Raw genomic sequence first — 27,599 nt, 5'->3', positions numbered from 1 at the left:
CGAGAGCCCCGGCCCGGTGGCGACTGCCCCAGTCCCGGCAGAGAATGTCCCGGCCCCAGCAGCGGTAGCGACAGCCCCGGGTCCCGGCGGCGGGTCTGTCAGTGTGTCTTTGACTCTGTCCTCGCCATTTCCTGTGTGGAGCTTTAGGCTAAAGTAGCAGCTGCCACTAATCGTGAAGCTGCTACGAGTTGACGCAGCAGGTTGACGTGACGTGACGTGAGTGACAGAACAGTTGTCCAATCACACTACACTAAATAAACAGAGACTGTGATGTCATTGATGTCACAGTAAAGTTTGTGCCCTCAGCCCGAAGTGAAATGCGCCAATCAAAATCATTTTAAAATAGTAAAAATAACGACCTGTGCTGGGGGTGGGGCACCAGTGGCCGCAAGGGGGCGCACGGCCCTCAAATGCTCCATCTTGCCGCCGACACCGTGGGAAGTAAATCTTCTCTTCAGTTAATCTTCTCCAGCTACGGAAGAAGTGCAGTGGGTAACTTTGTGGTAGGGGGGCCATCACCTGCTTGTTTCTATGGATATGTATTTTCTTTGCCTGAAATGTTCCACAGTATGACTTTAAACAGCTCTACATTACATTTGTTCAGTTACAGATTGTTTAGAGCTCATAAATACCTAGAAAAACAAGGATTCTGACTGTGAGCGGGGTCGCCTCTCCACCGATCTGACCTGTAACTTAGTCTGGTTTGGTCTCCATGAAGATAGAACTGTGACACATTCCAGATCAAGTAATAACATCTCCCTGGAGAAAAGCATTTGATGGACCCTCAACCTGAAACGTTACACAATGGACCTCTACTCAGTTCACTAACTCTGTGTGAACTGAGTAGCCTAACCTGACATCTGCACTTACAGCTGAAGTACCCAACTTTTTTCCCATAAAGATTCAATTCAATTCTGTTTTTCAAGCCGGAAAGTGTTTGGTAAAAGCAGGCTGTCTTCATCTAATTAGAAAACATTGCATTTATCAATCTTGATCTAAGAGCCATGTGAGTCAGTATATGATGTTTTGAGATGAGAGCTGATTGACTGTCCATGGGTGGTCCATTCTGCTTCACTTTGTATCTGAAAAAGCTGTTCTAAAGCTGTGCTAGTAGCCAAATCATTTTTGCATATGAATAGTAGTGATGTGCCAAGAGGTTTGTGAGAGCAAGGCAGTTGTTAGATAGCCTGATATATCAGCCAGTTTTGCTTCATGGAAACTGTCTTATTTACTGTATGTATGTAATGTGCCAAATCCCAAAGGAAGAAGGGCAATAACGTCTTTCCCCTTGATAAAATTCAATAAACATTCTCTTTGTTTCAGCTTTAAATCCTCGATCTCGGGAATCGTTGCCAACACAGAATGTATGGCTTTGTCTACATCCATCTCGACGCTTTGTTTACTGTTGTGCTGTTCCACAAAAGGGACCCAGACAGTTGCTTGAGTTTGACGTCATGGCTTCACAGTCTACAACTTCCGGGGTTCTTGCAAACAGTCTAGTGTATTCCAAATTCCTGATCTAGTCACTGGAGAGAAATGAATTGAGAGGAGGCACTAGGTGGCCTGGCTAGTTCTTAGATACAGTAGATTTAAATGCATAGATCACTTGTTACGGTTTGGAAATCAGGTACCCCAGCTTTAAGTAGTAAGATTAATTATTTTAAAGGTTCTATATTACATAAACCTCACTCGTGTCTGCCTTTAGCCATGTTTTAATGCTGCCACCTCCCCAAAATCATACCCTGAGTTCACGTTCCCTGATGAAGACATAAGTCGAAATGCGTTGGGCGTTTGACATGAAATAAAATCATAGCAAAGCATATCGGAGTGCCTCGGATCTCCTTTTGTCATCCAGTAAGTAATTTGCCCACTTGGGATCTCCGAAGAGCACCTGATCTCTTATTATTTTACTTCGGCAGTGATCCAGCGAGTGCTCTAATTACCATTTACTTCTTCTCAATACCCTGAGTTGTGTTTTGTGTCTTTCACACATGTTTGAGTAACCCTTTATTTCAGGGGTGTCAAACTCATTTTGGTTAGGGGGCCATATCCAACCAACTTTGATCCCAAAGGGACTGGATCAGAAAACTCATGGCAAATATACCCTCAAAATATCAATAAGTTCAAATATTTGTCCAGAGAAACGCAAATCTATACAGAAATCTTTTTTTTTTTTTTTTTTAATTGATGAACTCTTTATTTTACTAAATATTATAATATTATGAACAACCTGAAACTTTAAGAAAAATGCAATTTCAACACAATGTTTTAACAATAACTTGTATACAAATAGGAATAAGTCAATTTTTCTTGGAAAATCCTGCACTCGCTCCACTTTTCTCATTTTTAACATTTTTCTGATGAGGGTGTCACGGTCAACAGTCAAAACGATCGTCCTTTAAGAGCGTTTGGAAAGAGACAAGTCTTCATTTGTGCTGCTCTGGTGGGAGGGGCCACGTACAGAGACGCTGGAGATGCTGCTATGCTCAGTGGAACAGAAAATTACCAATATTTTAATAGAAAATATAATTTAAATGTTTTAGTAGAAAATCAGCCGAGGACCAGATTAAAGGTGTTGGAGGGTCAGATCCGGCTCCCGGGCCGTATGTTTGACACCCCTGTTTTATTTAGTCCTTTCTTTAGTCTCCAAAGCTCAAAATGCTCTGTTCCACCTTGTAATGTCATGGCGTGATAATTTTCACATTAACAGCTACCTTTTTTAGTTGTAGTTCAGTAGAGATTGGCAGTTCAAAGGGTGAAACTATCTAAATGATTCTAGTGAAGGTGCCTGGAGTTTAAAAACACAGTGGAGCACTTCCTGTATTACTACATGGACATCACAAGGTGGAACAGAGTGTTTTCTGTTGGAGAGAAAAACTCAGCATGCAAATACAAAACAAAACACAACTCCGGGTATGTTTGTGACGAGGAAACAACATTTCAACACAGATCAGAAAATAACATAGTATGGGCCCCTTAATAGGTATAATTTGGGGAAAGGATATGTATTTTGAACAGTTCCGTTGTTCAGTATTACGTTGAAATGTTGAAATGGAGCTTCTTGCATAGCACCCTCACTGATATAGCGCTAGATGTACATCCAACATCCATCACACAAGCTCCTCTAATGACAAAGTGACAAAATAACCAAGTCCACACTGAGTCGTAGAAAAAGTCATTTATTTTTATACAACTTCCATCTGCCCACCCCTCAGGAACAAGCCGGAGACGTAATGAACGCTGCAATATTCGAGCAGACTTCACTGTGAAATTAATTAGGCAACAGAAAAATCCTTATGAGGCTTAAAGCTCGTTTGACGCTCCAATAGAAAGACGGTAATAGTGGGCATTGCTCAGTCTAATGCGGCCACGTGACTTACATAAGGCAACAAATTAATAAGGTTTGAATATGATCACTGACTGTAAACCTTAGCACTTGAGCGAATAAATCTCCTCTAATATACGTCATAATAAAATGGATTTGTGAGAGGGAGAATTACTGCGGCGGGCTGGCGGGGAAGGAGCCCTCTGTTGGCCGCGTGAGTTATGATTATAGTAATTGCTTTCTGCTCGTTAGAATATGTTCACCCCAGAGCCGGTAACAGCCATTAGGTCATGTCCATTAGGTCATAGCATAATGTACACAGAGATAGGATACAGAAAATATTTATAGCAGTCATTACAAAGAACAGAGGCAGTCCCGACCAGGAGCTGATCCCGGGTCAGAGTGTCAGATGCTCTACACTGCAGGCGAAGCCCCGCCCCCACACTGACCCCCCACTACTCATACATCACACAAAGAGTTTGAACAGGAGTAAAGTGAACTGATAAAACCAAGAGTTTAAAATCAGCCTCTCCTTCTGTCCTCACACAGTCTCAGCAGATGTCCTTTGCTCTTGTCTTATCATTATTTTGTGCTTTTAAAATCCACCAATAAAAGGCCAAGACTGCTCTGAAATATTCAGAATATGAGTGTAGTGTAAACTGTGTGTGGGATCAGTCCTTTGCTGTGACTGGGGAATGCATGTTTACAGACTGAGGACATTACCAATGCAGATTTACACAAATCAGAGATAGAAATGAGACATTTCATAGTAAATATTCAGTCCCTGAAGTAAAAATAAACCTTCATTTGGAGCTCATGATGAGTACTCTGGACTTGAGTGTTCCACAGTCTGTTTCTCACATGATCTTCATGTTAAACTGCACAGGGGGCTCAGTGGGGCTGGTCTCCTCGCCCTCCTCTTTGGGCACATACTCCACCTCTATACTGGGCTTTGGGTTGTCCTTGCCCCTGCTCCAGAGGAACAGGATGACCAGGCAGAAGAGCACCACGCCCAGGAAGGAGATGAAGCCCATGGTGGTGGCGATGATCAAGGTCTTCATGTCGAAGGGGAAGGGGAGGGAGGCGCGGGTCACATTGCCCCCCTCCTCGCTGGGCTGGTTGGAGATGAAGGCAAAGGTCTTGTTGGGCTGATGGGGCCAGTTGGGGGAGTAGCTGTGCACAAAGAGGTGCGCGGCTTTACTGTCATTGCCTGCTGCGTTACTGGCGATGCACGTGTATGTGCCATTGTCCTGGATCTGAGCATATCTCACCTCCAGAGTGCCATCAGCGGACACAGACAGCCTGGAGCCCACTGTTTTGGTGGTGATGTAATCCTTTTTAGGAGACAGCCACATGATGGTAGGAGCAGGGTCTCCCTCTGCTGGGCATGGAAAGTGCACTGTAGTGCCCTCATCCACATGGCTCTCCTGAATTTTATAATCCACAATCTTAGATTTCTCACAGGTAAAGTAAGCCGTTGGCAGCACATCCGGGAAGTCCTTGAACTCCTTTCCTTGAACTATATCGGGGGAGGCGCACCTGGGCTGGTACTTGTTAAAGTTTAGCCTCCACCTCCGTCGGAATACCCAGAGCAGGCGGCAGTCGCAGGCCAGAGGGTTGTCATACAGGGCCAGAGTCTCTAGGTTCCCCACTGAGTGAAACACGGACTCCTCCAGAGAGCTCAGGCTGTTACTGGACACATTTAGCACACGCAAGTGGTTGAGCCCACGGAATGAGTAGGGCTCGATCGTGGTTAACCTCCCACCGGCCAAATGGAAGGCTTGGAGCTTCTGCAGATTGTGCAAGTGGTGCCCTTCCACGCTGTGAATGGGATTGAAGGAGAGATTGAGAAATCGCAGATGCCTCAGGTGGCTGATGGCTTCGTACGGAATAGCTGACAGATTACAGTTTGTGACTGACAGAGAGGTGAGGTTGAGGCCAAACAAACATTTGGAGGTCATAGTATCCAGAACAGGCATGTCGGAGATCTGCAGCACGCGCAGTCGGTACAGCCTTTTGAAGGAGTAATCCCGGAGCAGTGAGACGTTGAAAAAACGTAGACGCAGTGACAGCAGGTTATGCAGATGGCTCAGAGCATCAGTGGGCACGGCCGACAAACTGCGTCCTTCAATGCCCAGACTCTCCAGGCTGCTGAGGCCATGGAAGGAGCGAGGGGAGATGAAGACCAGGTCATCGTTCCCCACCTCCAGCTCCCTCAGGTTGTACAGATCCTGGAACATGTAGTCCAAGAGGATGACGATCTTATTCTCACTGATGTCCAACTGCGTCAGGTTGGTCAGGCCAGTGAACACTCCCAGCTGGATGAGCTTCAGCTGGTTGTCCCTCAGCCCCAATGTCCTCAGGTTGAGCAGGTTGCTGAAGGCTCCTGGCTCGATGGAGGAGATGATGTTCTCGTTCAGCTGCAGCTCCTCCAGCCCAGGGTAGTTGAGGAACTCCTCCGGCCCCAGCACCTTGAGCCGGTTCTTGCTGAGGTCCAGGAGGCGGATCTCGGTGGGGATGCCCTCAGGGAGAGCGGCCAGTCTGCGGCGGTTACAGACCACGGAGCGCTCCTGGCCGCTACAGTCACATCGCGAGGGGCAGCCGGTGGTGGAACCCGACAACACCGTGCCCAGCATCAGGATCAGGATGGGCTGCCAGCAGGACACCAGGTAACTGTGTCCCCCCGCCTCGCTGGACACCATCCCGGAGGTCACCTGGGAGAAGCAAGGGTCAGTTTCAAGCTGACGGAAAATAAAGCCAGCCACGTGAATTTACTGCAAATCAATTCCCCCACAGGGCAAATAAAGTCTATCTATCTAGCTGTCTGTCTGTCTATCTGATGTGACCTTGTAAGTAATAGTAGATGTGTTATTTTGATTGGTCCGTTTATCTTGCCTCGCCAGTCAAAACCACATGCTTTGACAAAACTTGACAAATATAAGTGGGTCTGGTACAGTATCCTCTTACCCTGATTTTACATAAGAGTGATTGACAAGCAGATGAAGCAATCAGAGCGTGGTCTGTTCAGATTAAAACAAATGCCTTGAAATCAAAAAGTTAAAAAGGCATAAAAATAATGCAGATTTCAGCATCAACCATCAAAGCACTACACTCAAGGTCACTATACAGGGCATACACACATTTACCTCCCACTGTCTATTCAAGATACAAACACAATGGCCAGCGGTGAAAGTTAATGAAGAACAAAAGTAAGAGTACTGTACAATTTTTAGGTACTTCTACTAAGTACATTTTAGAGTGATGCTTATCTATACTTTCTACTCCACTGCACAGGACTGAAAAGTATTTGTTCATTTTTAGCACGATTTCTGTTTGAGGAAACAAAAATATACAAAAAATATCTGGGGAAATAAAAAAAAAAATCTATTTGAATTGAAATGAATTTCAATTGAAGTAGAGACACATGCAGATTTCTTTTATATATATATATATATATATATATATATATATATATATATATATATATATATATATATATATATATATATATATATATATAAATCTGCATGTGTCTCTATCAAAATTGCTGCATTTGACATGTTTTATTGGTCAATTTTTTATTTTTTACTCGTTAAGTTATTTTATTCAGTACTTTTATATATGTACATTGAATATTGAAGTTTTTTTTTTTATGTTTATGTTTATCTGAATGTTTATTTAAAGGTGCATTATGTATGTTTTCGGTGTTTCTACCTTACATTTATTCAATTACAGGTGGTTTTATAGATCAAAAATACAAAGAAAAACAGGCATTTTGACTGTGAGCGGGGTTACCTCTCCACAGATCTGACCTGTAACTTTGTCTGGTTTAGTCTCCATGAAGATTCCAGACAAAGCAATAACATCTCCATGACGAAAATCATTTGATGAACCCTCCACCAGTAAAGCTACACAATACACCTTTATGTAACTTCTCCCACCACCACTTTAATCTCATCAACCACATAAAATCTACCATTCATAATTATAATAACTGGTGATTAAAATCTTTAACTCCAAGTAGGGCTGTGCAATTCATCACATTTTAATCAAGATCGAGTTTCAGTCATTTCTAATTGGTAATGATCAGTTTGGGTTGCTTTTAATCAAGATGTCCAGCACCAGTCTTCAGTAAAAGCATGTGATTTGGGGCAGAGTTCAGACTTTGAAGGAGGAAATTTTACTTTGTGTTAATTGGCAGTGGTTAAAAGTCAAATGTTTATCTTCAAGAAATAAATATCGGAAGTCATTTCATTAGATTTCAGTAAGTAGGTTTAGTAGTTTTCAGTAAGACAACATTGTGATTGATCAATATACAGTTTCGATACTAAGGTTTCAATACTAGTTTTAGTATCGATTAGTATTTGATAGGGGTGTAACGATATCCAAGTCTCACGATACGATATCATTACGGTATGGTATTTATTGCGATATCATGGGAAAGCTCACGATATGGTGGGGAGGCTCACGATCAGGAATGTAACAATATCCAAATCTCGATACAATATTTTCATGATATACATCTCATGGTACGATATTTATTGCGATATTTAGTGGAGGCTAACAAAACTTAAAGACTTAAAAGTGCTTAGAACTGTTATTTCTTTTTGTAGTCTGCACTGAAATGGAGCAAAGGATCATGGTCTTTGTAGTTCCCTCTGTCTTTTTTTTTTTTTTAGTTATTGTTGCACCATAACGCTTTGTTTCAGCAAAGAGACTTGTAATTCGATATATTGTGATGGTCGATATTATTGTGACAACTTTGATGATACGATATCACGATATTTCGTTTATTGTTAAATCGCTAGTATTTGACTTTTGATACTTTTGGCAACCCTAGTACTAGTACAAATGTTTACTTTAGAAAGCATCTTGTTTTTCTTTTTTTTTTTACTTTCCAGGATGAGTTACAAAATACACATTTAAATTTTTTGGTGGAGGGTTCGTCAAATGAATTAATCATTAATCATTTCTGTCTTCATAGAGACCAATTCAAACCAAGTTACAGGTCAGATCTGTCTAGAGGCGACCCCGCTCACAGTCAGAATACCTTTTTTCTAGGTATTTTTGAGCAATAAACCACCTGCAATTGAATAAATGTAAGGTAGATCTGTTTAATGCAATCTGAAATAATGACATCTCCACGAGAAAAGTGTTTAACAGACCCTTCACGAGAAAAGTTACACAGTACATGTTTAAGGATGTCTCAAGAAGAAGAAATTCACAACTGAATTTGGATGAAAATACCAATCTAACTGACAGATGTGCAGAGAACAAGAGAAAGAAATTGAACAACAGCAGATGTTACTGTTGCAACCCGTTCTGAACAAACAAATGCTTCTGTTTTTTTCTCATAGGTCATTTGAAACGCGTCACATTATCTGTATTTTGGACTGTATCTAACCAGGCAAAGCAGAGTAAGACAGAGAGTCTTATTGGCAGAGGCCCCGGAGGCGATTGACCGGTCATTTAGCAGTAGGTGAAATCAGGGCACCAAGAGAACAAAGAGAACATGCAAATTCAATACCACAACTGCTTTTTTCTCAGTGGGCCAAAATAAGCCATTAGTGTGCCAATAGCCAAACCTGATTATACACTGCAATGCTAGTTTGACACTGCCAGTTTGACACTACTCAATACCAATTCCAATATCAGAATTAATTTTTAGGACAATAGAATGACATTTTTAGCAGTAATTTTGCCACGTGGCCTTATATCTGTGCAATCCCTCAGTGGTCCAGGTAGGTTCCATGATAACACTTTATAATAGCTACACCTTATTTAGCCTTAATAAAGCATGAACAAAGACTTAATTAATAATGATTCACACTTAGTAACTACTTAATTACTACCTGAATTAGCACTTAACTTGAACTTAATTTGCCTGTGCTTTAAATAGTAACTCAATTCTTCTTCACTACTCATGAACTAACCATTTTCATATTTACAAATGCATATTTAAGTTCACATTTGAGCATCTATTAATGATTAGTAAGTTATGAGATAATTATTTACTAATAATGCAATGCAATGATCATTCAGGCAGCTGTTATCTGTTAGTTAAGTCTTTCTGAGAGCTTTTCTAAAGTGAAGGATAATTATGCTTTATTAAGCATTTGTTAAGGTTGATCAAATTCCAGAGAAACAATAATGCATTACTAGTAAATCATTCTCTCCTGGCTTACTAATCATTAATAAATACTCAAATTTGTACTTAAATATACATTTACAAATACACACACAAATGATTAGTTCGTGAGTAATTAAGTAAGAAATACTTATGAGTAACTATTTACAGCACAGGCGAATTAAGTTCAAGTTAAGTGCTAATTCAGGTAGTAATTAAGTAGTTACTAAACATGAATCATTATTAATTAAGTCTTGTTCATTATTAAGTCTTTGTTCATGCTTTATTAAGGCTAAATAAGGTGTAGTTATTATAAAGTGTTACCGGTTCCATAGTGGTCCAAGGTGAATGTGACTTTTTTAGAATCGAGCATTTATTACTAATTTAAATTTTTAGCATCAGTTAGTATCTGATTTCCAATACTTTAGACAACCCTACCCTGGATATGTCATTGCTTTGTCCTGAATAATAATAATAATAATAATAATAATAATAATAACAATACAGTTTTATATAGCGCTTTTGGGACCCTCAAAGACGCTTTACAGAGCATTATTCATTCACTCCATACTGACAGAAGCGAGGCTGCCAATCTGCGCTATCAGCCCCTCCAACCAATACTCACAAACACACATCACTTTCATACTAGGCAATGCGGGTGAAGTGACTTGCCTAAGGACACAACAACAGTTTTTGCGACTGGCGCTCCCAGTGGCACCTGATTTTCCCAGCGGTCTCCCATCCAAGTACTAACTAAACCCGGTCTTGCTGAGCTTCAGAGATTTGACAGGATCAGGCTTTGACAAGTCGGTATGGTCACAAAACTATTCCACAATATTCCACAGTATAGGAACTTAAACATGTGTATATAAATGAAGACAAGCAAATAAGCCAAGTCCTAGTTAGATCTGCGGAGAGGCGAGTCTGAGCAGAGTAAAGAATGCATGTTTTGTAATTGAACAAACACAAGAAAAATACATTTAATGACATATTTTGAGATATTCCAGGCAAAGAAATCATATCTGAACGCAGAGATCAGGTGGCGAACACGGTATCAGAAATATTACACAGTGTATCTTTAAAGAGGAGGTCTTACACTTACTGTATATAGGGGATTAACTGCACATAACATATTTTTTACATATTTAAATTGATCAAATCTATCTATCTATCTATCAATTTAGATGATCATGTTACCTTTTATTGCTTTAAAAATGCTATATTCAACAATAACAAACTATTAACATATAATATTTCTAAGTTTCACTTTTGTCTTTGCCATCTTGAGTCTCCCCTCCATTTGCTCCCCATGCTAAGTCACTCCCCCTTAAGAGTGTCATCACCAAAGAATCATCCCGCTAATGAAACAAATGCACATCAGGTTTGTGAAGTTGTTGGGTACAGTTTTGTAACTGCAATAAGCCTTCAAATTGGGCCTGGGAGAGATCGCTAAATGACTCAAACGTGCATGGTTCACATCTAAAACCTCTTCAGTGTTTAATGAGCGGATGTTATAACATGGTAGAAAGCTTAAAAAAAAAAAAAGGTTTTGTTCTATATCCTCTTTTTAATAAATGTGTTTTGGACATTTGATCAAAAAAGGGAGCAGCCAGTCTGAGAAACAAACTCGTAACCTTCTCACTGTGAGGCTGAAGTGCTTAACACAGTTTCACTCTTTGATTCAATTCAAATTCAACCAGTTGATTCAATTTACTTTTCCTGTATCCACTGCTGAAGACCATAGGCTAAATTGATGACTGCAGCAAGTGTATATTCCACATCGCACTCCAGATACTCAAGGAGAGCGTCCACTTCTCTGGCAGCACTCGCAGTAAAACAATTTTTCCAAACTAATGAAAGCTCGATCAATAGAAGCACTCCGTCTCAGAGCGCTCCATGCAGGCCGGCGCTCACAGCGTGGTGGAGTCCTCTCAGCTGGAGGTTCATTTTGTTTGAATTTACATGTAACGGGATGTGTCCTCACAGCTAGCCCAGTTCTGATGCTAAGCTGGCACAGTTAACGCGTTTTAGTTCATCTCAGAGAAAAGAAAATTGTATCCGTTATCTTTTGTGGGATCAAATACCACACAAACCTTCACCAATTTACTCTAATAAGATTATTTCAGAAGTTCGCTGGCGTTGCTTAACTCTTGTATGACAGAAAAACCCACTTTTCCGCTCCATTTACGAGCCTCTATATTTAAAGCCAAATGCAGCATGAATATTTCTAATGCAGTTTTGTTAATCATTGTTGTTAAAGTGAGACTAAACGTGTTAAAACTGAGTGGGCGACACGTGAGGAGGGGTTGGGGTCTGAAGAACTAAAGATGGGGGTACACAGCAAAAACTGGAGGGTTAAAATTTTAGGGTAAAATATTTCAGAGTTGTTTTTAACACCGAAAGTGTTATTTTAACTATTTGAAAGTTAAATGGGGGTTTGAGTTGGGATTATTTGTCAGAGTTGATGTGGTTGAGGTTAATTCAGCTTCTCTTAGTGTTAATTCAACTTCTCTTAGTGTTAATTCAGCTTCTCTTAGTGTTAATTCAGCTTCTTTTAGTGTTAATTCAACTTCTCTTAGTGTTAATTCAACTTCTCTTAGTGTTAATTCAACTTCTCTTAGTGTTAATTCAACTTCTCTTAGTGTTAATTCAACTTCTCTTCGTGTTAATTCAACTTCCTTAGTGTTAATTCAACTTCTCTTAGTGTTAATTCAACTTCTCTTAGTGTTAATTCAGCTTCTCTTAGTGTTAATTCAGCTCTTCTCTTAGTGTTAATTCAACTTCTCTTAGTGTTAATTCAACTTCTTTAGTGTTAATTCAACTTCTCTTAGTGTTAATTCAACTTCTCTTAGTGTTAATTCAACTTCTTTTAGTGTTAATTCAGCTTCTCTTCGTGTTAATTCAACTTCTCTTCGTGTTAATTCAACTTCGCTTAGTGTTAATTCAACTTCTCTTCGTGTTAATTCAACTTCTCTTAGTGTTAATTCAGCTTCTCTTAGTGTTAATTCAACTTCTCTTAGTGTTAATTCAACTTCTCTTAGTGTTAATTCAACTTCTCTTCGTGTTAATTCAACTTCTCTTCGTGTTCATTCAACTTCTCTTCGTGTTAATTCAACTTCTCTTCGTGTTAATTCAACTTCTCTTCGTGTTAATTCAACTTCTCTTAGTGTTCAACTTCTCTTAGTGTTAATTTGGCTCTTCCCATTCACCACTTCAAACTCTTGTGAGAGAAAACCAGTTTGAACCAGTTTTGTACATCATTTCATCATAAATTAACTAAAATAAAGTAAAAATAAAATAAAACACCTCTGTGTGTTGTTTAGCGAAATCAGGATAACTCTACAAAGTGTTATCTGTTTACTCTGGATTTCGGGGTTAAACAGGAACTTTGGTTCAGTGTTACTTAATTAACATTTCCAAAAATGTTAAATTAACTCTCGAACAGATTGGACTCATATAAACTCTGAGAAAATGTTAAAGTTGATTCGGTGAGAGTCAATTTACGGCGCAGTTTCTCGGTGAATCGCGCTATACAAACATATTTCTCCTTCTTATCTACTAAAATGAGTATTAAACTGCCTATATCATGCAAGAATATGAAAACATAAATCGGGAAAGAACACAAAGAGGTTAAAAGCTCAAAAGTGTGTCCTCCATATTCTTTAAAGTCCCTGAAGGGAACGGTGCTTTATGGAAACACAGCCTAACAACAGTAATAACACTAAACCCATGAGTCAACCAATATTACACCATTATTTCTACACTTAATATCATGTAGTACTATGATGCACACTCTCGTAGACAGGGTGTATTAATTGCTAATCCATTGCATATTTAGATCACCATTTTACCTTTTATTAAAAAAAAAAAGATTAAAAAGTTTCAGTTTAGTTTTTGGCGCTTTTGAGTCCGTACTCCCAGTTACATTTTGCAAACATTCCGCTTTTCCACCATGAATAATATTAATGCCTATTATACTTTGCGCTCCCATATATCATAAGATGCTTGGGCCTTGATCAGAGAATACTTCGACCACAGAGGATATCAGTTGGTGGGAAAACGTCCTAACTGATCGCCGTGGGAAACAGTCATGCATTTTTAAAAAGAGCATAGGCCAGCCTTCGGGAAAATAGCTCATCTAAAACGGAGGCTGCATGGGCCCTTATTGCTTCATTCATTTAGTCAAGTAGGCGGAGAACTCCATATAGCCTAAATAAATAACCAATCAAGTTCATTGCTCCAGCTCAGTGAGAAGACTTTATTACTCACCTCTCGTAAAGTGGTAAATTTAAAGTGCAGCGTCTCACTCACATTATCCATGGAATTTGTCCTCCACAAATAATGACATCCAGTCCACAAAACAGCACTAATAATCCAGTTTGAGGTGTTCTTTCAAAGTAAAAAGGCAAAAGAAGTTCACATGTGTTTGTTTGTTTACATCTACACAGTGTAGATCGAGGTGAAGCTGCAGATTAGTGATAGTGACTCTACTCCTGTGGACTTTATCGCCATTTTTTATGCTTTAAAAATCATGTATCTGAAATATTGCACCATATTTCACAAATAGTAATAACACAGTTTTGACTTGTATCTAAATTAGAAGTGCAGTGCTCTGATCTTTTGAACACTTAAGAGTCTCAAAGCCTGTGGTTTTACTGTAGACAGGAAACAGCTGACGTGTTCGCGATCACAACTTTATAGCCTGTGGTCTGCAGCCATATCCCGTTGCTCTATAACTACTGACCTATAGATCGATCTGCTGCATTCAGCACCATGGACAGCGAAAGTAGAAACTTAAAGGTTGTATGGAGGATTTTTTTTGTTTCAAGTTGTCAATGATAGCATTATAGAGGTGCAGTAGCCTTGTAATTATGATGACCAAAAAAAAGAGAATAAAAATTCATCAACTCTGGACGTGGTGGGGCTAAACATTTGCCAATAGATAACGACACTGCCTCGTTATCTGTTAGCTGACAGGCTGTCAATCAAACTCCCTACGTTTCTAGCGTAACTGACTTGCCTGCGCCGCCGGTACGTGGTTTACGTACGACTGTCACGCAGTCCACAGACGCAACGCACAGACGCTGTTTACTCCACCAACGCAAAGGTTCTTAGCGGCTTTTTTGACCTATATCTTCCTCGCAGTTAACACAAAGTTTGTTGCAATGGCGACAAGAATCCAGGAGCAGTTAGCCGCAAAAGAAAGTCCGTTTTTGAGATTGCTGAAAGAAGAAGACAAGGGGAAAAGCAGCGAAGCCAAACTAAGGTGATTCTTGAAGATTCATTCCAGCGATGGCGCAACTGAAGCAGACGCAGGGTCTAAAGACTGACGCACTGGTCACCAAATTACTCCTGGACAGGAAACTTCTGCTTATTATGAAAACGTACTTTATTTCCAAGAGCGAGACAAACGTTTTTCAGGACACGAAAGCGATATCCTATGTCTGAAAACGTAATTTTCAAGGCAGAGAAAGAGTCCGCTTGCTGCTGCGTGTTGTAGCTAGTTCATTCGCACTGAATCTCCGCGCACCCTTCTCTGCACCCCTTTCCTGCTCCTCTCCCCTCTCCTCTCCTCTCCCTGCTCCCTGCTCCGCTCTTCTCCCTGCTCCTCACTTCTCGTCCGCGCACGAAATGTCCGCGCACCCCCTCCCCCCGCTCCTCACTTCTCCATCTTGCCTAACCAACACTGTAGTTAGTTGTTTACAAGTCATATGCAGCGCACCAGCTGTAAACAAACCTGTTTCTGGCGTAACGAGGAGGCGGGAGGTGCCGTTTCTACGTAGGGAGCTGTAGGGGAGGGGGGGTGGTTTCACGCATGCGCAACATTTGAAAAAGGACAAACAGTCACTGGATTTCTCGTTCCTTGGAAAATCCTCTATACAACCTTTAAATATGACGCGTTGAAATAGCGATACTAAAAAGTGTCAGAAAACCAGCATGTCTAAGGCTACGTTTACACATAGTGCACATCCCTACCTTTTCAAAAATAACATCGTGCACACAGCATCGCTTTCAAAAGTTTTTGTTTACATAAACTCGCATAAATATGCCATTGAGTACATTACAACTACGCCAAGACTCTGGGTAGCACCTGGATTAGATTCAAACCTGAAGCAGTTATTTCATTACAGTTGTAAGTATTACTCAAAAGTACTTTAAAAAACATGAATTACTGAGCGGGCTTGCCTCTCCATCTGTTAAAGAAGTGGCAAAATCGCTGACCTCCAAGTCTCATTTGTCTCTGGTCATGGATATGATACATCAGCTGTGTATGCAAATAAAAACACATCAAAAGTGTTTTCGCTAGAAGAAATGCGACTGCTGCTCTGAATGTTTCATCATCATCATCATCATCATCAGAACAAAAGGTAAACACTGGTCACACTTTTGGCATGTCAGCTCCTAAAACTACCCTTATCTCGCTTTACACGCAAACAGCAAATCGTAGTTTTCCAGAATCTCTACCATAGCCGGAGTTTTTAGAAAGATTCATTTTCAGAGGCAAATTTGCTGTTTGCGTGTAAAAGATGGATACAAATGAAGGGAAATGTCTCTGTTTTTAAAAATTCCCGTGTAGTAAATAAATACAGGTATTTCGTAGTGAAGGTATGTGGGAAAAGGCTACGGAAACCCGTACTCTCTTTACTTCTGCTCTAAATCACTCCCCCTACAGAGCACTATCATAACACCTTCAGCACACAGTCTGCTAATGAATCTACTGCACATCGCATCAGATTTGTGAAGTTGTAGTGTTTTGTTTTGTACCCTGCTCTTGTATATTTATGAAAATTGTTGACATGAATTTGTGAGTTGAGACTCAGAGAAGAGGCACTGTAACTGTAAGGACGGTTCGACTACTTCAGGCATGTTTTTAATGAGGGAACAACTTTATAACGCTCCTAAAGCTCCTAAAAGTCAATTACGCATAATACTCCCTCTTTAAGCGACTGCCATCTCAAGAACCCCGCATTGTTGTAATGACTTTGCCGCTGTAGATGACACCAATATTAGCTTATACCGCTGGGGTTAACTCCACGCACTCCCCCCCCCCGAGCTCCACGCGGTGACCTTGCCCCGACACAAACCAATCCCTGCCCCACGCCGATAAGCACGCGGGCGGATAGGGGAGATCACAAACTCCCCGGTTATGTGGTAGGTAGTCTGGAGGGAAGAGAGAGAGAGAGGAGGGGGTCTTTGACGTGCTCCAATCTTCCCCCCGGGCGTCGTATGTAGTCACAGCTCTGTCTCCGAGCTGACAGCAGAGACAAAACCTCCAGACCACGTTCGGAGACACGTGCTCGATTACGGCCGCATCCGTTATGACATTAATGTAACCGGGATTAATGGAGTGACACCAGCAGTGATAGAACGTCATACCGGAGAGCTTGTTAACGACGGGGAGTGTCTGAAAGGCTGTTTACAATACAAGCGTGGCATTTTAATTCTACCCCTCCGCTCAACATCGCAATGGGGGACGCGGCAACCTCGCTGTTAGTCTACTTCCTGTCCAATTGGTTCTCTATCTGCGTTTCGCTGAATCATGGTAAAAAAAAAGAAAAATGGACTCTTCACGCCATGTTAGAATGTTGTTGCGTCATCAAAAACATACCTGGATTGTTTTTTGCCTCATTCACTCTGTCTGGCTACATGTATAAAGTTTAAAATGCTCTGTTCCACCTTGTGATGTCATGAAGTGGTAGTTTTCATGTTAGCTTTTACTATTTGTGTAGTAGAAATTGGAAATTCCAGGGCTGAAATTATCCACGTTTAGTCTAGTGAAGTATCTAGTGAAGGTGTATGGAGTTTAGAAACACATTGGAGCACTTCCTGTATTAAAACATGACATCACAAGGTGGAACTGAGTGTCTAAATATGCAGGGTTTGTGTGTTAAATGTGTGTGAATGAAACAAAACACAACTCCAGGTCTGTTTATGATGTGATTAAAAGTGAAAAAAATTCATACTCACACTCAGATGGCCGATGTCCAAAAGCTTTTATTTTGAAATAATGTAGGGTGACCAGGCGTCCTTATTTACCCGGGACAGTCCCAGTTTTGAGCTCTGTGTCTCCTTTCCCAGCAGATTTATCCAAAACAACTGATCTGTCCCAGTTTTATACAAGAAATGTCCCAGATGTCCCTATTTTTGAACAATTTGACACATGCTAACAGTAGAGAGCAGAGGTGGGACCAAGTCGTTGTTTTGTAAGTCTCAAGTAAGTCTCAAGACTCTGACCTCAAGTCCGAGTCAAGTCCCAAATCAAATACAGGCAAGTCCAAGTCGAGTTTGGAATCGTTGGCACATAAGTCCAAGTCAAGTCAAAGTCGTCTGCTTTGAGCTTCAAGATATTTCAAGTTTTTCAACCAAAGTACTAAATATAGCTTAGATTTTTGCAATTTATTTAAATTTGAAACTAAATTGTACTTCAAAAGTCAATGTATATTCAAATATACATATCATATATTGAGAAATGATAAATGATGATGATAAATATGAGTATTTATATAGAGTTGTTCAAAGTGTTTTTCCTTTTTAAATGTCTTAACAAGATCTTAGTGTGATTCATTACGGTCAGAACAGAAAGAATTAAAATTTAAAAGTGCTAAATGATAGTTACTTTGTCATGACGGGTCATGTTCTTTGTAGTTCCCTCTGTTTTACTGTATTGTACTGTATATTACTGTAGTACATTTGAGTATTCGTCGTAGTACTTCAGTTTCATCCAAAGTAACAAACAGAGAAGTGGGGGGACATGTTCCAGTTTGTTCCTGTAAAATTAAGCACTGTGTGTATCAACTGAAAAAAAGAAAAGTATTTTCTAAAAAACATGTAGGAGAAGCATCGTGTCTTCTCAAGTCACAGGGCTCAAGTGCAAGTTAAGTCCCAAGTCACTGACCTTCAAGTCCAAGTCGAGTCCCATGTCTTAGACCACTTTATCAAGTCAAATCTCAAGTCCTAAAAACAGTGACTGAACTCTGACTCATGTCCAAGTCACGATTTGCAAGTTCCCACGTTTGGTAGAGAGAGGCATAAATTGTCATTGGGTTAGGTAAAATAGAAAAAAACTGCTTAAAAATCACCAAAACACAAAGAAAATACGACTAGACTGACTCACATGTTAGTCATGAATGGGCAGAGTGCAGAACAATTTTCTTTAATGACGCACTCATTTCACAATTTAGTTATTACCAATCAACCCAAACTGGGGGTGTCCCAGTATTTGATTTGGAAACCCTAGTCACCCCACAATAACACTTTGTCAAAAAGCCTTCATCAGATCATTTTTCTTGCTTTGGACCACAGTATGTATCTGTCAGTACTGACGAAGGCTTTTTACTGAAACGTTCATTAAAAATAAAAAAGCTTTTGGACGTCGGCCATCTGAGTCCGCTGTACATTTTTTCACTTAAAAAGAGCTCTGCGAGAACTTTGGTGTGCCTTTTCTTTTTCATTTGACGTTTGTGATGAGGAAACATTAAAATATAGATCAGAAAATGCGATGTAGACCCTTTAAGAAATATTTAAAGATAAGTAGACAGCGAGTAGTGGGTGGATTCTGCTGTCAATATGTTAAAAACAAAAGAAATGAGTTGATTACTTCACTGGAGGACTCTTCAGTGTTTAGGGAGATGCTTGTGTCTCTACGCCGATGCTAATTTTGAGGCATAAGTATCATACATTTAATTTAGTCTTTATTGTTATACAGTTTTGTTTCAGTAAGGTTGTTTATTGTATATTTTATGCTTTTAATAAAACTTTGCATTAGCTTTAAGTAGTGTTGTCAAAAGTATCGTAGTAGAAGTATCAGATACTAACGCTGGTATCGAAACTAGATAATCATTTGAGCAGGTGAGAGCGTCCTCAACCTGTTTGTCTCCATGCAGATGCTAACGCTTTGGTTTAAATTGTCCACAGTATGGCATTAAACTAATCTGTCTTGCATTTATTCTACTACGGCTGTTATTTATTGCTCATAAATATCCATTCTTACTGTGAGTGTGAGTCTCTCCACAAATCTAACCTGTAATTTGTCTCGCAAGTCTCCATGGAGATTCTTTATGTTTATATTCTTCTATATATTCTTTAAGTTTATGGACCATACTGTGGAACATTCTAGGCAGTCGAAACTGTCAGGTATGAAATAACACTCTAGGTCTGAAAAAAAAAAAAAAAAGAACCTAATAACATAGAATATCAGAAGACCAAATGAATCTCATTGGACTATTCTAGGCAGATCTCCATGGAGACGTAAGAACAATATAAGAGCACATAGACTAGTATACGCCCTTGAACCACTATGGAACCTACCTGGACCACTGAGGGATTACACACATATAAGACCACATGGGAATATAAAGGAAAGTACAATATTTCATGTTATGCTGAAAATCACATTCTATTGTCTAAAGCAGGGGTGCCCAATACGTCGATCCCGATCTACCAGTCGATCGCCAAGGTCATGTGGGTAGATCGCCGTGTCTTAGTACTCGTCTCGGACTCTATCACGTTTGGACTCGGTCTTGTCTGTCACTCAAGGTCTGACACTCAACATCGCTGCTGTTGGCAATAAACTTGTATCGGGGTGCAGGAGCGTGTGGGGCGTCTCAGTGCAGCCTGTGCGCTCATTTGAAACCCGCGGCGACTCTACGGCACATCACAAACACACACGCTCCCTATGCACGGCTCGTCTGCAACAGCGTGTGCCCTCGTGTACCAGCGTGCATCACAGGGCAGGTTCAACTTCCTAAACATCCTACCTGTCCATCTGCCTCACGTCAGCACGCCGCCCCTCGCCTTTTCACGCTCTCGCTCCTTCCTGCGTACAGCGAACACAAGCCCCTCCCACAGTGCGCTGATTAGAAGAGCAAGACCAAACGTGAAGCAAAAACAAGTCTAAATTCGCGTTCCTGTGTTGGCACAAAGCAGGTCTACAGCATAGAGCAGATCTACAGAACAGACACATTTGGCTGAAGTTTGCCTCACAAAAGTGCAGAAATGCATCTGTGTTTGTCACGATGTGCGTTTGGTTTGGTAAATGTGCAGAGGCTGGTAAATATCACTGCAAAACCAGAAAAGAATGCAACTCCAGTTTGGAACTTTAAAAAACAGGTTTAAAAATCTTACCTACTTCCTTCACTTTTTTCACAGTTTTGTGTAAAGTGCAAGAGGAAGTTCTCTTAAAGAAGGGGTTCTCAAACTGTGGTGAGGGTCCAAAAAAGGGCATAGAGTGTTTCAGTGCAGTTTGCTTGGCTTTGTATTAGGTAGATCATTTGGACTTGGTCATTTTGTAAGTAGCTCGCATGCTGAAAAAGTGTGAACACCCCTGGTCTAAATAAAGTTTGTTTTATATAGAGTTGGGCAAAAAAAAAAAAAAAAATTTGCATGAGTTCCTGTGATTAATCATGATTAATCACACGTTATACGCAAAACCCAATAATGAATTCAAAAGTAGTGTATTTACTTATTACTTATAGTATTACTTTTACTGGAAATGTGTCATACATTTGTTGTGCAAACAGCATTTCTTTATACAGAGGCAAGGAACTGGTCTGTAAAGTCCATGTTTATATTTCTTCCTTGGGAGAATCTTACTCAAAAAAGAACCAATTTCAGCGCAGTTTGTCAATTCCTTAAAATGTTTACTTTATTGCACAAGGCAAGTTGCTAAGGCATACAAGATTATCATTATTATTATTATTATTATTATTATTATTATTATTATTATTATTATTATAATATTAAGAAAACAACCGCTGGCATTGGCTTCTCATAGAAGAAAAGTGAAACCGAGGGTTGGGGGTTGCGACAAAATGCAATGTCGTGATGGTGCCCCCCAAAAGCTCTTGGTGCCCTATGCACTGTGCATAATGTGCATGTGAAGAGTGGCGGAGTGACGGCTCTGACTCCACTTGTTTCATTGAATTATTAGTTGTCATCAACAGACTGTGTTGCATTTAGGTGATATTTCAGACTCGTGAAACTCCGGTGATAAGACAATTCAGCGTTACAGTATTACAAATGACTTTGGGTGTGTCAACCCCACCGTCTGGAAGAACTTTAAAATGAAAATGGCGATGTAAAAGTTCCATACCCTTCTTCTCTATGTTTGTTTATCCTGCTTTCTTTCTCTCTTTTCTTTTCTGCAGCAGTAAGCAACATTCTAGACTCGTTCATGTTGGACCTTTTTAAAATAAAAGCCAGTTGAGTAACAGATGTTTAACATAAATAAATAATAAAAACTGCATTAAGGAGAGAAAAATTATTGTCGGCAATAATGAATCCATTACTTAACTTAAAATGAATGCATTAATGTGCCCAGCCCTAGTTTTTATATCATCATTGTGGTATCAAAATTGGTATAGAGTATCGAGTCTATTCCTTAGTCTTGAAAGTGAATTTGAAATTTTAGTATTGTGACAAACACAGTGAGCTACCTGCATTAGTTGGCAGTTTTTACTTCAAACTTAGATGGTAGTTTAGAGAGCATGGTACTTATATCCTTCAAGTACTGAAAAAGCTATTTATCGAAGTAAGAATGGGAGTTTTTTTTAAGGAGGACCAAACACTAGCTGCCGAGGATGAGAGGGAGATGGAGAAATTGAGCGACGGCTCTCTTCCACTGCGGTGCGCAAATCTAAAAGTGTTAATGTATTTTTATATTTCCATAAAATTGGAGCGAGAAGTGGGATCAGATATCGATTACGATGAGTCACCAACGCTTTCTTAGTGCTATGCCTTTTTATAGAACACTTGGATCTGAGGTGTAAGCTCCTCTGCTAATGTCTACATGAATCCCAGGGAGGCTCGCCACTCTGCCAACATGCATCCAGCCTGCTCTAATCCCGTTCACACATGCTCTGATTTGTCTCGCTATCCAGCCAGAGTGACGCACATTGTTTGGACTGGACAATCTATTTAGAACGTGAAGAGTCAAAGGAAGGTGTTTAATTAAAAGATATGCGTTAATTACTACATTAACTCTCAAAAAAAGTCCTATATCTTACAATATTTTCTGAATCAAAAATGTTCCTGGACTTGTGTTTTGTTTCATTCACAAGTGTTTAACATACAAATCCTATATATTTAGGCTGAGTTTTTCCTCGCCAACAGAAAATGCTCTGTTCCAACTTGTGATGTCATGGGGTAATACATAATTTGCTCCACTGCCTGTTTAGTTTCTAAACTCCATACACCTTCACAAGACACAGATCATTTCAGACCTGGAATTGCCAATCTCTACTGAACTAAAGATAAAAGCAGCTGTTAACTGAAAACTAACACTTCATGACATCACAAGGTGGAACATGGTGGAAGTATGGGCCTGTTCACTTGAGAAGATTTGTAAAAACTGACATAATATTTTAGCTGAAGTGCCTTTCGTTTAGACTGTGACGGCGTTTTAGGGGCTTAAAAATGCAAAAATCTGAAATCACCCTCCAGAGTGGAAAAGTTGAATACTCTCCGCGTTTCTGTCTACACTGCCCAAGACGCAAAACTCTGGTCAGATCTGCTCAAGCTGATACACTCGTCTAAACGCGCAATAAAAGATGAAGACGTGCCGCTACTTTTGTGTCTTCTGCTCAGACCGTCATCATATAAACGTAGCCTGTGTGTGAATGAAAAAAAAAAACACAACTCCAGGTATGTTTCTGATGAGGTATGCATAGGCTTGTGGGCGGACTCTTGGACAGAATCGTACTGCTGACCAGAAGGAGGGTCACTCTCTTTAGGTGTGTTTTTGATCTGGGAACATTATAATATGGTAGAAAGCAGAGGTGGGACCAAGTCTTTGTTTTGCAAGTCTCAATTAAGTTTTCAAGTTTTTGATCTCAAGTCCGAGTCGAGTCCCAAGTTCAAGACAAGTCTCGAGTCACTGGCCCATAAGTCCAAGTCAAGTCCAGGTTGTCTGCTTTGAGCTTCAAGTCATTTCAAGTCTTTAAACTAAAGTACCAAATATACCTTAGATTTGTTTGCAGTTTACATGATTTGAAACTAAAATGTTCTTTAAAAAAAAAAAAAAATCATAGTATATTTATATTTGAGTATTTTAGACTATATAAGCATTGTAGAAATGTACATTGTTCCTTTTTAAATGTCTTGACAAGATCTTAGTGTGAATCATTACAGTCAGAATAGAAAGAATTCAGATTTAAAAGTGCTTCTCAAGTCTTCACAAGTCACAGGTGTCAAGTCTGAGTTAAGTCCCAAGCTACTGACCTTGAATGAATGAATGAATGAATGAATGTAGACAGCTTCAAAAAGTCGATTTTTGATTAATAACCCTTCTTCAATAACCCAAGAAGCATGAAAAAAAAAGGAAACAACAAAAAAGCAAAAAACAAAATCACATCTAGCTGCAAGAAATACAAATTTCATATTGTCAACATGAAGCTTTTATCGCTTGTTGCCATAGAAACAAGCAGGTGACAGACCCTCCTCCGGAAACGTCGCACACTGCGCCTTTAAAACGGTAAACAAAACCTAAGACGTAATTATGGGTAAAATCGTAATCCTCCCTCTAATATCACAAACACGACTCTCGAAAACATCTTTGTCCAGATCTTTACACTGGCTAACGAGTACACAGTCTGCACCGCAACCACTGAGCCTTTATTACATTAACACAAATGAAACCCCACTCACTCCATCCAAATGGGACGGCTCGAATTGTAGTCTGAGTGGGCCCAATGGGGAAGTAATTGCAGCCTTTATTTTCACTTTGTGCAGAAATATTAATTTTCCCTAACGGCGTTTATCAGGAGGGTTGGTGTAGGTCCGGAGAGAGAGAGAGAGAGAACTGTCAGAGCAAAGCAATCACGCCAATCAATAATTGCACGGTGACGGCCTTCTCCATGCTGCCAGCCGTAATTATAAGGCTTTACCGATACGCCACATGTTAGCTGCGACGCGAGACTGGACGCACAACTGGGTACGACGCAGCTAATACGTTTTATTGTTGTGTCTAATGGTGTTTCTCAACGGTGCGACGTTTTATCAATATTATTATGGAACTTGGACGAGATGTGACAGAGGTAGATGTGCTCCCACCCACAACAAACATCTTAATGAGCCCCTGTCTGAATCTAATGATAATGTATGGCTCTGGTGCTGGTAAACACGATGAGAAAGTTTTTAATCAGGGAGCGAAATAATGGGCAAATGTGAAGTTTGGAATTGGTAATAACTGGCTAGAGAAAATCCATTGGCATCATCACAGTTGATTGCGCGCGTGTCCAGTTTCCCAAAAGTAATTTTCTTAATCTATTCACCCTATCACCACCTACAAAATGGCAGCTTTCTACCTCCGAGGGATTCACTGTGCTTTATATCAAGATACTGGAGGCGAAGGCTTAAGTATCTTGCCCAAGGACATGACAGTATATATCTGTGGGAGCTAGAATCTTGATCTTTTTGAGCTTGATCTTCTTGACCAGTGAATTTTCCAACTTTACTTAAACTGTGAATGGAATTTCAAAAGAATCCACCTTTGGTTCACAGTTCTCATCATGCTGAGATACTCCGTGGAAAGTAGGGATAGAAACTGATAAACCCAAAACATGCTACACAGGTCTCCAGGAAGAACAGTTGATAGCCAAGGTCAGTTAAATACAGTCAATCCATGAACCTGCCCAGGGACTGAAGGTGGAAAATTAACACTGATGCTACAACCTGGTACAATGCATCTCTCCTCTTAAGGTTAATGTAGATTGTGCACTGTCCCCGTCTCATTAAATAAATAAACTAAAGTGAACTAAACTAGTATAAGATCTTATGTGCGTTTCCTAAACAGTCCTCGTATCAGTTACCAATAAATATCTTTAAATATGTGTTGATATGTTTCTGTATTTTATTGATTTTTTTAACCCCCTAGGACCTGAATTCTTACATGTCCTGGCTTTATTGATTTCTCTTTATTTGGGCTGATTGGGACCTGATGAGTGTAAAAACAAAGAATTATATTTTTACATGATGTAGTTTCTGATTCAAAATGATGTCCACATATGATATATAAAACATTCATTTTATGTTTTAATCATTTTAATAAAACACAAATAAGTCATTGAAAGTTGAATAATGATTTGCTAAAACTATTTATTAATTGCTTGAACAATATGACTACATTCAGACTGCAGGGCTTGACGCTCAATTTGGATTTTTTTGGTGAAATCCGTTGTTTTTGCGAGGTCGTTCACATTTCCAATTAAATGCGACTTGTATGTGACTCCAGTGTGAACGTTAAACAGCCCGAAAGTGTCCCACATGTAATCTGGAGGACACAATGACGTCAACCAGCAGTGAGCGTGCTCTGTGTTTACGGAAGTTGTCCAAACATGGACGCGAGCATTGAGCACCTGGAGATTTTAAAGTTCCTCTCGTACCGGAGCCAGAACATGAACAACTTACTTGTTTTAAGGAGGAGATTGAGAAGGAGAAGGACGAGGTTTTTGGCCGTGGTGTTATGTTGGGCAGCGGCAGCGACGTCCGTTGAAAGGAACGTGTGGATGTGGAGACGTAGCCAAGAGTGGTGAGTGGCGATGTGCTTCACTTCAGTGACACGGAGTTCATTAACAATTTTTTTGTACTTCAGCGCAGAATAGTGGCGTTTGTGGCTTGTTGATAGCATGTAGGTGGATGAATGCACTTTGGCCGTTCACACTGAAGTTGCATGTCAAAAGATCGAATATGTATCGGTTTTAGGAGCACATATCCAAGTGGTCTGGGTCGCATTTGAAAAAATCGAATCTGTATCATTCAGTCATTAAAAGATCAGATACAGGTCACATAGGGGCCAAAAAATCGGATTTGGGTCACTTCAGGCTGCAGTCTGAACGCAGCTTTTGTGTCACATATGTGGATGTTAGGTCCTAGGAGGCTACTGCATTTAGAAATAAGTGTAGAATCATGGCTAAAACTACAGTGTAAAGTAATTAAATTATGTAAAACTGATATTTTAGATCAATTACATTGGGGCAAAAATTCATCAGACCACACTCCATTATTCACTAACATGTGACAACACAGAGAGATAAACAGTAGGTCTAACATTGAGGCAGGTAAAACAGAACCATTTCTTAAGTCGAACTCCATTCTCTTCTCTAAGCGAAGCACCTCAAATCCAACCAATGACCACTCCAACAGCATTTTCACTACACTTTCAGTGGAACTACTCTCTCAGGGAGGGAAACACCTTGGAGCACGCCACGGGACATGGTCAGGGAGAATTAATTACCAAAAAATTTGACTCCGCTTTTGAAAATGTAATATAATCTACTAAACTATTTTGTTATAGCTGACTGTGTAAAACCAAATAACATAAAATACAAAGTAATCATTAAGGCTAAAAATGATGACTACATTTCCATACATAATCAAGCAAAATTTACCATACACTATGTATTTCTGTCAGAATAAAATGAAGAATAATAAAAACTAAACATGAATGAATTTCTTTTTACTGGCTAGACCCTTGAGGAAAGAGTGGAGTTCAATTTTTCTCAGAGCTCCAAATCAGACCATAAACACTTCCAAGAACACATCTGTACATTTTCATTTATTATAGATTTCTGGTTGTGTGGTATTCGAAGTATTTAAAGATTTACTCAACTATTAACATCTTATTATTACTGACAAAAACTTGACTGAAGCAAAAACAAGAAATATTTGACAACTTTTTGACTAAGCTAAAAACATGTTTGTCAGACGACTGCAACTAAATTAAGATTTCTCGTCAAAATTAACACTGCAGCGGGACAACCCTCCTCCACCCCGTCATTACCATTGCCATTCATCTAAACACCACCCCAGCAATGTATTAAGTCTGCCCTATCATCACCCAAGTCATCAATCAACCCTCCACCAACTCAACAACGCCTGCCCTGCACACAGCTCATTTACTTCACTACAAAACGAGTAACAGTTTGGACGTGTGAATGGGACAAACCAGAGTATTCAGATATGTATATAATGTAATACCAGGCCTGCTCAAGTACAATAAAGACCCTCTGAAAATGTGTAAACAAAAATAAATCCCGGAAAGGAGGCAGCTGGACGCTAAAGTGAAATAAAACATAATGTGATTTCAACCAGGAATTTTGGATGAACTCAGAATAACAGAAAATATGAAAAACCAAGAGTGATGGGTTTGGA

At 39.9% G+C, this 27,599-nt stretch overlaps 1 protein-coding gene across 1 annotated transcript in view; it reads right to left on the bottom strand.

Moving 5' to 3' along the window:
- Positions 1-3,163: 3,163 nt before the first annotated feature.
- lingo1b (leucine rich repeat and Ig domain containing 1b) overlaps positions 3,164-27,599 on the bottom strand; it is a 129,210-nt gene continuing 104,774 nt past the window's right edge. The window contains exon 2 of the mRNA XM_055154702.1: positions 3,164-6,039. Within this exon, the coding sequence (XP_055010677.1) occupies positions 4,183-6,039 (1,857 nt within the window). The 3' untranslated portion in view covers positions 3,164-4,182. The remainder of the gene's footprint in view (positions 6,040-27,599) is intronic.

Source organism: Boleophthalmus pectinirostris, unplaced genomic scaffold (genome assembly GCF_026225935.1).
Source record: "Boleophthalmus pectinirostris isolate CB_2022bp ecotype Guang Dong unplaced genomic scaffold, ASM2622593v1 HiC_scaffold_19, whole genome shotgun sequence".
NCBI lineage: Eukaryota > Metazoa > Chordata > Actinopteri > Gobiiformes > Gobiidae > Boleophthalmus > Boleophthalmus pectinirostris.
Note: the sequence above shows the minus strand (reverse complement) of the source record. Positions and strands in the feature narration are given on the sequence as shown.